Source organism: Vanacampus margaritifer, chromosome 3 (genome assembly GCF_051991255.1).
Source record: "Vanacampus margaritifer isolate UIUO_Vmar chromosome 3, RoL_Vmar_1.0, whole genome shotgun sequence".
In the NCBI taxonomy this organism is placed as follows: domain Eukaryota; kingdom Metazoa; phylum Chordata; class Actinopteri; order Syngnathiformes; family Syngnathidae; genus Vanacampus; species Vanacampus margaritifer.
This window is the reverse complement of record NC_135434.1, coordinates 1,341,042-1,354,249: the sequence shown is the minus strand read 5'-3', so window position 1 is coordinate 1,354,249 and position 13,208 is coordinate 1,341,042. Positions and strand designations below refer to the sequence as shown.

General features: G+C 38.5%; 2 protein-coding genes across 3 annotated transcripts in view; both read right to left on the bottom strand.

The window, feature by feature from the left end:
* The window catches only part of bmp2k (BMP2 inducible kinase), a 30,248-nt gene extending 23,507 nt beyond the window's left edge, over positions 1 to 6,741 (bottom strand). Inside the window, exon 1 of the mRNA XM_077561900.1 lies at positions 5,862 to 6,741. Coding sequence (XP_077418026.1) covers positions 5,862 to 6,006 — 145 coding nt within the window. The 5' untranslated portion in view covers positions 6,007 to 6,741. The remainder of the gene's footprint in view (positions 1 to 5,861) is intronic.
* A 2,129-nt stretch (positions 6,742 to 8,870) lies between these two features.
* The window catches only part of fras1 (Fraser extracellular matrix complex subunit 1), a 133,164-nt gene continuing 128,826 nt past the window's right edge, over positions 8,871 to 13,208 (bottom strand). For both annotated transcript variants that reach the window (XM_077561359.1, XM_077561360.1), the window contains 2 exons: positions 12,822 to 13,175; positions 8,871 to 11,956 (listed from right to left, as the gene is read on the bottom strand). In XM_077561359.1, coding sequence (XP_077417485.1) covers positions 11,717 to 11,956; positions 12,822 to 13,175 — 594 coding nt within the window. In that variant the 3' untranslated portion in view covers positions 8,871 to 11,716. The remainder of the gene's footprint in view (positions 11,957 to 12,821; positions 13,176 to 13,208) is intronic.

The following is a 13,208-nucleotide window of genomic DNA, read 5'->3' as shown; positions in this document are numbered from 1 at the left end:
GATTTTATTCATAGAAGATTTCAACCGCATATTTTAGTCTTGTTTCGTTTGAATTATAAACTGCAGCAACTGCAGATTTTTTGTGTAAAAAACAATCAAAGAACTGTACACTTTAACCACAGAATTTTCAACTTGTGCGTTTGAATCAGAGTTGAGCTTTGCAGCTGTTCGTCCTCACAAGCAATTTAGCGCACCAAACGCCGGCTGGATACGAGAGAAAACGCCGGCTGGATACGAGAGAAAACGCCACCCGGCCCCGCCTGTGACTTTTACCTTTCAATGCTCGTAAAGGGAAATTCTTGCTGACTGAAACCGCTCACAGCCGATTTCATTTCAATATAAGTCCGTTTGTAAGTAGCATTTGTCAACAGCTGCCTGGGTTACATCACGCCTCACCTCAGGAATGGCTTTCCAACCTCGGGGGTCCTTTTGGCCGGCAGCTGCTCGTCGCTAATTAATGCCAACGACTTTTGGATCGACGCAAATCCTCCTAGAGGATAAAGAGCACCCCAAAAACAGCCCAACGCGGACTGTGGGTACAAAAATGAAGGTGAGAGGTTAGCTCAAGCATTTGAATTGTTAGAAGGTGTCGGAAACTCCAGTCCTCGGGAGTCGCTGCCCTCTCCCTCCTCCAACACACCTGACTCAAATGATCATCTCATCAGCAAGATCTGTAAAAGCCTGATCATGATCCTGATGCTGCATTCGAGGATGGTCGCAAGTCTGACATATCCGAGTTGGTTTTTCTCAGCTCCAGCCTGAAAGCGTTCGAGGCGAAAGTAAACAACCCAAATGGCGGATAGTGATAAACAGTTTTTTTATTTTGGTTCTCAGAACTCATTTTGACCTCAAGCAAACTTAGCATTTATTGTTTTTATCTTATTTCATACAGTTCAGTAGCTGAGCGTATAATTTCCTGCAGGGAGACGGCGGCATCCTGTCACGTACGTTGTGTCACGTCAAGTTATGTCGAATATTTAGGAATGAAGAAAGCCTATCTGGTTTTATACTCGAGTAAATTGTGTTTTTCCATTCACGGTGTGTGTTTCCAAAAAGGGCTCGCCATTGTGAGTGACGTCACGTCCTTTTTTTTTAAGGCAGATTTCAATTAAATGAGACTAAAAATAAAAATGTCGTAAAATACAGAATTATTTTGAAACATATTAAAAGAAAATACTACAAATATGAATGATTTGGTATTAAGAAAGTTCAAATTAACTTCATGATAAAAATGATTAAATATTAAGTTAATGATTTAAAAATTGCTTTTATTTAATTTGCACAAACAACCCGTGAACTGAAACACCATTAAATAAAAAAAATTAAAAATGCCTTAAAGTTGAAATTAAAGAATTACGCAATGAATACAAATTACAAATAAAAACAAAATTAAATACAAAAGCTTTTTCAAATGATTGTAAACATAATTCACTGCCAATTCGAAAGTCTCATAGACTTGTCAATTACATTCTTTTCAGCGGGGCAAGATGGGGGAGAATCTGATTGTACTCGAAATGTTAAAACTTGGAAACAACTTTACGGATGCAAAACCACCAGTAGATGACATCATTGCCCCATTTTATATGCAATAAAATAAAGAAAGTCCATGAGAGTAATGGCTGCATTTTGTGCAACCAACATTTTTCCACTGTCAATTATAAAAGAATGAGGCGAGGCAAAAAGGAGAGAATCGATTCTGTCATTTGGCAGATTCGGCTTATATATAATTATTGAACATAATATTGTGTCGATATTGAAACGTTTTGAAATGTTCTAAAATGGCTGGCGGTGAATGAGTTGAAAATGTATGTTTCCGGATATCGTAGATCAGTTTTAGGTTTGTTTTTGTTTTTTATTCATTGCTTTACATATTTAATAATACCAATTGAATTGGCTTTTTGTTGCTTAACGGCACAAACAGGCCACCGTAGCAACGGGCTAGTCCGTGAAGGCCTCTGAAAGTTATGGACTAAAAAATGATGTCACCACTTTGGGAGTCCATTCAAATTGAAGTAATTGTGTGGCGTCTACGAGCGGCCGGCGGTCTGCAAACGTGACCCACTTCAGCTGCCTGCCCAACGCTTTTGCCTTCAGGCCTTTTGACAAGCGAGTCTCGCCACACTGACAGTCCGGATGCATCAGCGGCTAAAAGTTCCGGACATCTAAAAATAGACATTGGCTGACGACACATTCCGCACTTTAGGGGCGACGGATTGTCACGGCGGCCTCAAAGCGTACATTTCACCGTAAACCGTGACGGTGTGCTGTTGTCGTGGCAACAGGGTCAAATTCTCAAACTTTAAACTTACCAAAAACAAAAACTTTGAACTATGATGGAAGTGCACATATGTCCGTTATGTTCATACGATGAATGTTCATAAGTTGTATTGCGCGGACGATGAACTGCAAAATAGCAGGGGGACGCGTTACACTTAGCTTTAGCATTTGCTAGCTAACATGACGAAAGCAGACTTCTGTTTTACATGGTAGCACATCCATCGGTTAGTGTCGGCTCCCTCTTCAGATGAGCTCATCGAGACCGATTGGCTTGTCATGTCAATGAGCTGTCACGGGAACAGAGACTGCGTTTTTGTTTTCTTTTTTTCCACGCTGGCATTCTATGAGTCGACAAAAGAGGCACAATGCTGCCATTGATCAGGCGTACAGTATGCTAATCGCGGCCATTCGCAACGTTTCTACAGCACACAGGGACGGACGGCCAAACCGGTTTACTCACGACAACATTAGTCTGTACACACACACGCACACACACGCACACACACGCACACACACACACACACACACACACGGACTTGTTCAGTGGCTAACACTAATGCTAACTGTCAAGCAGGGTTACGTTTTGTTGGCTTTTTTAGTGACACACTAACACACTAACAAGCATTGTAAAATAATACAATTGTCAAATTGCAGCTTTTTGTAAAATAAAGTTACGAAACGTCTCATTTTTTCTAGACAAATTTCTTCTTTCTTTTTTTTCATAAAACTTTTTTTTGTATTGTTATCAATGACTACTCAAGAATTGAGTACTCATACTGGTAAAAAAACTTTCAAACATCCCTACTTTTTAAAATGAAAACGACAGCCTTTACTTGTGCTCCTAACACTGTCAATAAAAAAACAACCTCTGGCAACTTTTTCCATCCGAATTTCATTAGCAATCCCCTCTGGAGCTCGCCACCAAAACGTCGCACTCTGCCGGCTATTTGTGGCAAGCAGTCGATGTTTGGTATTGAACATGAATGGACGAGACGCGACATTAACAACGCCGATCAGTCAAAGGTCAGCCTGAAGGGGGATCTTGTGATTTTCATTAAGCAGCCAAATGGACGAAAACATCACATGATCTCTTTTAGTACGTTGACATCAAGTGGCGTGAGGCGCAACAAGCACACACAGGAAGACGTGCTGTGCTATTAAGCGCAAAATAATACAGTTGAGAAATAGGCTCATAAAAATAGTTTCTCTCGCATAACACAACTTTACTCTAGTAAAACAATGACTTTTTTTTCTTGTGCAAATTTCATCTTCATTTCCTCAAAAAAATTTTATTCCCTAGTAACTTTGTACTAAAGTCTTTTCTCTTGTAAGATTTGAAATTAATCCTTCAAACAGACTACAACTTTTTTTTTGGGGGGGGGGGCCCAATCTTGTAAGTTCTCATACAATTAAAAAAATGGTCGTAAATATAAATTATTACTCTATGAAAACTACAACTTCTTTTTTGTAAAAATGACAACTTCCTTCGCATAAATTTGACCTTGTTTTTTTCTTTTCTTTAAAATTTTAAATAAACTTTTTTCCCGACACCAATTTCTTTTCTTTCTTTTTTTCCTTTTACAAACTACAACTACTTTCTGGTTTTATTCTAATTACAACTTTTATCCTGACAAACTTTTCTATGTTTTTCTTGTAAGATAAGACAAGTTTGGACAAGTTTTTTTTCCCCTTGTAAAATTATACTTCTGTCTGTCTTGTAAAAAAAAATTCTTCATAAAGCAATCCAAAAAAATTACATGGAAAAGTAACCTTTTTCTTGTAATATCACAACTAATCGAAAGAAGAAAATAATGCTATAATGGGGTTGATGCCACGGACTTCCGACTTTCACACACCAGCGTCATTTCAGGCCACTGATGGCCGCGTTCCAACAGTCACCCCCCCCCCCACACGCCTGCCCCCCCCCCCCCACCCCACGCCTTTATCTAAATTTGTCCAACCAGCCGCTAAATAAAATGTACACCGCCATCCATTAGTTGAACATTATCGAGAGGTAATTACAATTAATTAACTAAGAATATATTGAGTTTGGTTATTTTGCTGCATGATTTTTTTTTAATTCTTTCATTGCATAATAAAAATGTCATTTCTTTAGGTAAATGTAAAATATTGCAACAATATCGACATCGCTATATTCAGCAATTACATTGCAAATCGCATGATTTTCCAATATCGTGCAGACGCACCCCCCCCCCAAAAAAAAAACTGACATCACGTTGCCGTGGCAATCGCCAATGTTTTTTAGTTACAGTTATTACATATTTATTTACACTCCAGCACAGTCTGACAAATTGTGCTTTTATTAGAGATGAGTTCCTTCTTGGCTGAATTAGCCCCACAAAGAGAGAAAAGGAGAAGCTGCGGGTGGCAGGCTGCCACTTCCACCTGCCTGTCGACGCGTCACATGACGGAAACGTTGCATGACTTCTTCTTTTTTTTATCTTTATGGCATTGCACCACATTCTTTTCTATCACTTCCTGCTTGGCTACAAAACACCAACAGAAATTTGGACATTTTAACTTGTCGCGCTGTTGATATGGAGATTTACCACCAAGGATATGCAATGCAGGTGGGGCCTATGCAGGTGTAGTAACCAACCAAAACTTGGTCAAAACTGTCGGGTCACATGACCACATCATCATGTCACAAGTTTAGTCCAGGAAGTAAGCAGGAACAGGTTTACCATGTGACCAAACAGCATGTTTACAAGGTTACGTTGGGACACACAATTCAGGAAAGTGACCAAAACACGGCGTGTAGGCTAATATGCTAAGCTACACGGTGTCACATTTTTACTACTAACTTTATTCTTGCAAAATACATTTTCTCTCATCCTATTACATTATTCTTTAAAAAAGTGATGCTTTTTAAATGGATTTGAGAAGTATGTGTTTTTCTCTAGCATGAAATTTTCCTACTTTTTTTCTGGTGAATTTACAAATCCATTCTCAATTTCTGATTATAATTGATCTTTCGCAGATATTTATCACAAGGTTTGAGAATTACACTTTTCTCAATGTTCTTTTTTTTCTAACAACGTTTTGGGGGTAAATTACAACTTTTTAAAACTCAATTTCCCAAATTTACAACTTTTTCCTGAAATATTACAAACTTTATTTTGGGGTCATAGCATTTTCCACTTACCTCTTTCAATGCATTTTCATGAGAAATAACTGTTTTGGATAGTAAAATTAAATACTTTACTCTAGAAAATTCTAAAACTACCACAGATTTATTTACACAGTAGCATCAGTTGACATTTTGAAAGGTTTCTAAGTGTGTATTTAAGTGCGAAGAAATACAATAAATACAAATAAATCACTTTTGTGTTTCAAAACTGTGTCAAAGTGCAGTTTGCATGTCAGTTGTAGCGAAACCTTGACAAAGTGCTTGTTGACACAAGAGGCTTGGGCGTTGTTATCGCTGGTGGGGGTTTGGGGGGGCTTCAGCGGAGGACGCTACAGCTGTTGCCGATTTTTCTTGGGAGGGGAACCGTTTCTAAAGTTGCTCAAAGTTGATGTGTGTTGTGTGTATGGGCGGCGGGTGTGTCTAGCTGACTTACCTTCGGCTACCAACTCCTCCACGGTCACTTGATACCGGCCGACGGCGAACACTTTTCCAAAGTAGCTGCTGAGCCCGGAGCCAGATCCGGACGCTCCCCCGAGGCCCCCGCTCTCAGACTTTGGCATTCTGGAAAACTTCTTCATTTTTTATGAGTCCAAACGACAATGGCGCTCACTCCAAATGGTAATAAAAATAAAACAAAAACTCGAGCTAAGGTGCAGTCCTATCTACTTATCTCGGGTCTTCTCTCCTCCACCACGGAGCCTCTTTTGGCTCTCGGCATCGGGTAGGGAACCGTCGCCCGACCCCGACTCTCGGGCAAGTCGTGCGGGTGACAGCGTCCACCTTGACGGGGACGACAGAAGCCAGACAGGCTGGGTAGCTTATGTGACACTAGCGGCTAACTCGGCGGGGGCTCTGCTTAAAAAATATATATATATTAAAAAAAACAGCGAGAAAACGGGGAAAATATTATTAAAAACATGTATCCGCTTAAATCCTCCGGTGGTTGTTCTATATCCAGCCTGGTCGTCCTCCGAATCGGTGGCGGCGACGGTGGAGTCGTGGCGGGGCTTTCCACGCCGCGGCGAGGTGCTAGCCACCAGCTAGCCAGCAAGAAAGCTAACAGGCTTCGGCAGGAAGATTCTCCCGCACACCGCGCGAGCGAGCGCAGGTGAGCCAAAGGAAGCCACGAACGGGGCTCCTCTCGGCCGGCGTAGCCTCAGGCGAGGTGGCGTGAGGCGGGCTCGTCCGCGGCGTCACCTCCTCGCTTGTTCCCCGCTGCCATTTTCACTCGTTCGTGGCGGACTCGCGACGGCGGCGGCTAAAGTTGTCATGAGTCCGAGGAGCCCTCCGAAGTACGGTAGTGGTGGAAGAGGGCCCTCCGTAATGTGATGGGGAGTGGGAGGCTGGCGGGGTTGACCAATGACAGACAACCGAACTTGACGTGGCCACGCCCCCTTCTTCCCAGTTGTTATGGCTAGTTTGTAAGAGCGGAATGAATGAACGACGGCATGAATAAATAAATGGCAAAAATCGTGTCATGATGTTAACATATGTTGAATTCTTGCATTGAACTTTTTTTTTTAACGTTAACATTCAATGAGGGGAAAAGGTAAAACAAATAAGATTTTTTGGGGGTGTAAATTCCCAATAAAAAAGTTGTCATTTTTCTTTTTTGTTGTAATCTGCCAGAATATAAATATATTAACTGAATAAAAATAAATAATAACAGTTGACTCAGAGTAAAGTGTTAAAAAAAATGAAATTGTGCAATAAAATTTTTTTTTGCAAGTGCAAAAAGAAGTGAATCAATTTATTGTCATATAAATGTAAAGATTCATCATCCACTCTTAATATCAAAATGTAAAATAAATAAAAAATACAATATCCATCCATCCATTTTCTTAACCGCGTGTCCTCACAAGGGTCGCGGGGAGGGGTCCTGGAGCCTATCCCAGCTGGCTTCGGGCAGTGGGCGGGGTACACCCTGAACTGGTTGCCAGCCAATCGCAGAAAAATACAATATTCTTAAACAAAATAAAATTGTGTGCAGGATGCATCTACACTTTTTGCAAACAAACTGTCATGCAAATGTAAAAAATACATGAATCACTGTTAAAACCCGTGGCCGCTATTTTATTTTGAAATGGCTTGGTCAGAACCATCAAAAAGCCCAAAACGGGTCACAATACCGCCAAGTGAGGATAAGGTTCAGAGAAATTCTTGAGTGACAAAGATGTCAAGTAAAGTTACCTTGCCTCACACATCTCATTTTTCCATCATTCGTCACTGTCGAACTTTTGGGGGTGAAAAAGTTCCAGATGAACACAAAGGAGGTTAGAGATGACGAGGCGAGCACATGTGTGACATTACATAAGAGGGGGCGGGGCTCAGTCAGGTCACATGACTTTAGCAAACTTCCATGTGCGCACACATTTCCACCCTGCACAAAAAGAAAAGGGGAGGCTGCTGCTTTGGTATCGTGGTGGGGGGGATTCTTCCCCTCTTTTGACACTTCTTGCAATGGCTGTCTGGGAGGGAAATGATGACGCCTGTTGGTCACTTCGTGCAACTTCAACTTATTGGATGCAGGATGGTTGAAATATGCAGCACAAGAATATCGTGTATTGTTTGTCATTTAAAAATATACAAAATATTTGACGGTGCTGTTAGTGTTAAAGTTGTAATATTGTGGGACCATTTGAAAAACACTGCAATTATAAAAAAAAAAAAATTAAATAGAAAAAGGATAACAATATTTTATGAATAAAATTACAACTATTCCATGCAAAATGTATGGAAAAAAAGTAATTAATTTTTCAATAAATTCTTTTTTTTTTTTTAAAGACTACGGTACCATTTAAGTCTTAACTGTATGTCTTGGAAAAATCTATTATGAGAAAATATTTTATTTTTTACGAGTTGTTGAAGTAGATACAAAAAAAGAGAGGTGTTTTATAAGAAAAGTTAAAGCTTTCCAGTAAGAAGTATACATTTTGTGTGAAAATTAACAAACCTTCCAAGCAAAAAGTTGTATTTATATGAGAATAGTATTTTTTGGAGAGAAAGTTCAAATGAAGGTGCGATTTAAAAAACAAATGTATGAAAAAAAAGAAGAGATTTCACACATTATTTAAAAAACAATATTAGAATTTTAGGGTAAAATTATTATTATTTTTACAAGAAGTCATGAAAAAACAGTTGAAATCTTAAAAAAATGACATTTATCATTTTTGGGAAAGAAATGTTTATTTTATGAGAAAGGTGTAAAATTTTGTGTGAAAATTTTTAAGTTCAAAATTTTGCAATCAGAGAAACTTGTCATTTTTGGAGAAACATGCTGACATTTTACAAAAAGTTGTAGAAGGGGAAAAAAAGATTTTATTAGCAAAGTTCAAACCCTTTTAAGAATAAAATTGTAGCGTTGTAAGATTTTTTTTGTTTTAGGACAAGATGTAACATAAGCTCAACAACTCTAAACCAAAGACACAAGATGAGGCATCACGACTTTCACATTTTCTTTATTGACTAAAAAAAGGCACCAAATGCAGGCATCTGTCCGTCCGTCCTACCAGCAAAATCAGTATAGCACCAAAAATACAATGTGAGAATTTCTCATTCCGGAGACGTTTTTGTCCCTCCACGTCCCCCGTAGGCACACAGTTAAAAGGAGACAGCAAGTGAGAGTTTGTTTTGTTTTTGCAAGTGCCGGTTGGTGTCTCACACTTGACTTGGACAGCAGTAGTGTCACATCAAACATGGTCAACAACAACAAAAAAAGCATAGAAAAATGGGCAGGAAAAAGAGAAAGATTCCAATATATCTTTGGGAGGACCAACACACACACACGCACGCGCGCACGCACGCACACTCACTTGATTGATTGTTAGTAAGGCGACACTTTTCATTGGTTACAATCACGCAGGAAAAAAAACCCACTTGATTGTTTCTCAAATACTAATCGGCACTTGTTGATATTGGCAGCGGTCTACAAACTAAAGCGGGGGAAAAATAATGTCATTGTACAAATGTGGCTTAAAAGACTTGAAATGAAATCAGGAAAAAAAACATGTTTCATATCAACATTTCCAAAATCCAATGATAAAAATAAGCAATTGTACATTCACTCACAGAAATATTTCAAGCCTAACATAAGGTTGATGTGTTTTATTATTATTTCATGTATCAAAAAAAAAGTAAATGGGAATTTGTCATGTAAATAAAGTTACATAAATCTTAAATTAAGCTTGAAATATTTCTTTGAGTGATATACGCGGTGGGGGGGGGGGGGGGGTGAGCTAGGCGAGCATACAGTGACAAATGTACTACAGATTCGTGAAAAAAAAAGTTAGCTACGCAAAAATGCAGGAAATAAATTATGGACGGGCAATCACCGATCGGCCGATATCGGCCTTATTTTAAGGTATGGGGTACTCATGGAGGCTACAGACACAAGCCATCGATAAAAAAAAGTCAAATCTGACACAGAATAAGTCAGCACTTGGCGCTATAATGCGGCAGTTTGACACATCTGCAAATTATCATCTGTGTCACAAAGAAAGGTCAAAGTTCATTATGTTCAATTACATTTAATACATCAAACGTACTAGCGGTATCGGTTAGCGGTATCAGTGAGCACAGAGTGAATACACGTGCTGGTATCGGTCTGGGAAAAAAAATGGCATTGAACATCTCTAGAAAAATCATTTGAGCTTTTTCTTCTAACAAATCAAATGCGAATAAAACATTGGACATTAGCTTATATGTTATGTTGATATCAAACATATTTTTTTGCATTAAAATACAGAAATAATCAAAATCAATAAAGCGATTGATCGTAATGGCACAAAGGATGATTTCTTAATTGCACTTAAATCTCATCAACACTCAGCAGCATATAAATGACTAATATTACGTGTGTGATCCAATATTTTAGATTGAACAGTGACATGACTGGATACAGTAGAATCTGAGCTAGCAATCACCAATTTTGTGCTTTTATATCCACACGAAGAAGGAAATTTTTTTTAAATAAACAAACAAACAAAAACAAACCATTTTTGTTTGTAAAAAAAACAAAAACTGCGGCGGCATGCGGTCAAGCGTGCGTCAAAAGCAACAGCTGATGCTCGATCCAGAGAAAAGTTGGCATTTTACAACACAGAAGTTTGCACGAGGAAAGAAAAAAAGAAGTCATTTTAGGACAAATAGTTACACATTTACAAGATACAAAAATGGTTATTTTGTAAAAAATAAAGTTGCAATTTCACAAGAACTTTTTTGGATTGGAATTTGATGTTGAAAATGCTGATATTTTTACAAGACAAAAATTAAAACTGTACATGAGAACGGTGACATTTTAGTAAAAAGTTTAATATATTTTTTTACCAGAAAAAATAAATAAAATTACCATACATTTTATTTATGAGAATTGTTTTTGTTTTGTTTTTATGTTAAAAAGGAATTTGAAATTGTATGAGCCTTTATAACCAATTTAGGAAAATCATCTTTTTCTCATAAACATGTCAACAAGTTGTTGCTTCTTCCTAAAACTTTCATTAGCAATTGCAAGTATAGTGTTAAAACTTTACAAGTTGTCATTTTAGTTGTTTACAAAATAATAGTAAACATTTTATTTGAAGATTTTTTATAAGAAATGTTATGTTGCAAATTTAATATTAGCTAGTGATTGTGAGTTTGAAATTGGAATTTCACATACAATTTTTGACTACAACCTTTTTTAAAAAAAAAAATGAGATAAATGTTGAAATTTCTAGGAAAAATGTGATACTTTAAAAAGGGAAATAAATGTAAAATTAATGGGGAGAATTGTGTAACATTATGTGAAAAAGTAGACATTTTAAAAATTGCGACAGAAGCCAACCAGCCTGGCAAAATAAACCTTTGTCACAAAATGAACTACAAAGAGGAAAAAAACAAAATGTAAAAAATTGTCCCAAGCCAACTTGCATGTCAAATATTATATGTAATATGTGAACATTTGAAATTACATTTTAAGATTGCGACGCAAGCCAACTAGCCTTCCGGAAGAAAGTTTTTTGAAATTTTGAATGAAGCATCCAATGAAGCTAACAACAAAGGACGTTGGAAAAAAGAAAGACAAATAGCCATCTTGGTGTGAACAGCCAACAGGTCCATCAAAGACAACGAGGTTATCTTTCGAGTGCTTTGCAGATATGTGAGGTAGCCCAGTTGAATGAGCAAAACAAAACAATAATAATCATAATAATGCCGCGCTCTCAACACGTCGCATGCTTTCCCTTTTGGTACAAAAATACATTAGCAAATATGTCATTCTTGTAAGAAAATAGTTTCAAAAACAAAGACATTTTAGACCTCGGTGCCGTCGCTGAGGTTGTTGTGGAGTTTGACTTCCAGGTTGACTTGCTTGACTTTGGCCTTGTTGGCGGCGGCGGCGGCGGCGGCGGCGGGCTCGTGGTTGCGGTTAAACACGTTGACGTTGGTGACGGTGCAGTGCTTGCTGCTGAAGTTCTTCTCCACGCACTTGTCCATGCACACCTCCACCTTGGTGTTCAGCGGGTACTCCTCGTACGCCTTCTTGCCCGCTGCCTGATGGTTGGTGGTGGTGGGGGGGCGGGGGGTTCAACCAGAAAAAACGTCAGCATTTTATGAGGAGAAAACTGGCATTTGTATAAGAATTCAACCATTTTTAGGATGACCAAAGTTGAAATGAGAATTTGGACCATTTTTCATATAATAGAGTTTGAATTTTATGAAATTTTGGTAATTTTATTAGAAAATTTTACAAAAAAACATTTTGTCTTTGATTGAGGAAAAAGTTATATTATTTAATGAGAAACAAGTTAAAATTATTTGTTTATTATTTATATAAAATATTTGACAGAAAAAAAGCGTAGTTTTGTAATTTAACAAAGATTTAATTATATGAGCAAAAAATACAATTAAAATATTTATAAAAAGTATTTACTTATAGAGAAGATAAAGACAAGATTAAAAAAAAAGCCATTTTAAGAGAAGGAAAATTGTAATGAAAAAAAATACGGACATTTAATCCAAAAGTAACAGGGATTTTTGGAGAAAAAAAATTACAACTTGATAATTATGTTGTTTTTGTAATTTTATGACAACAAAAAAAACTCACTATTGCAAGAATAAGTAGCATTTTCTTACAAGAAAAAAAAGTCTAATTTATGCACCAAGACTTTTTTTTTTTTAAAGCAAAAGTTGTTTTTCAGAATAGGCACGTTACACCAGCTCTGACAAAGGCCAAAGTAACAACTGAAACTGATAGCAAGGAAACAAGGGAACGTTTCTTTGCCTAAAAATACCCACAAGAAATCTTTTTTTTTTTTTTTTTAAAGGATAATAAAAATAAATTTTTTGACTTTTTTTTTTTGGACTTATTTTGTAATTTTACAAGAAAAACTTTTCTGTGTGGTTTCTTGTGACTCACTTTGGCCTGCCGGTGGCACCGTCGGAACAGGAGGCAGGTGGCCAAGGCGGCCAGGACCAGGAGGGCCAGCGCGGCCACCCCGCCGCCCACCGAGCGGCCCACGTGGGCGTGGAAAGTTCCGCCGGGCCCGCTCTCCAGACGCAGGGACTTCATGTTGGTGCCGTTCTTCACCTGGTCGCCCTCGTTGTCGTAGATGAGCGACTCGTCCAGGGTCAGACGCCCGCTGCGGTCCACCAGGTCGCGCTTGGGGCGGCCCAGCCGGGAGGCGAGCGAGCGCTCCATCCTCGGGCTGGACCGCGACTCGGGACTGATGACGTAGATCACCTGCAGGTACCACTGGTGGCCCGCCTCCACCTGACAACCAACGAGGGCGGAAGTATGAGTCAT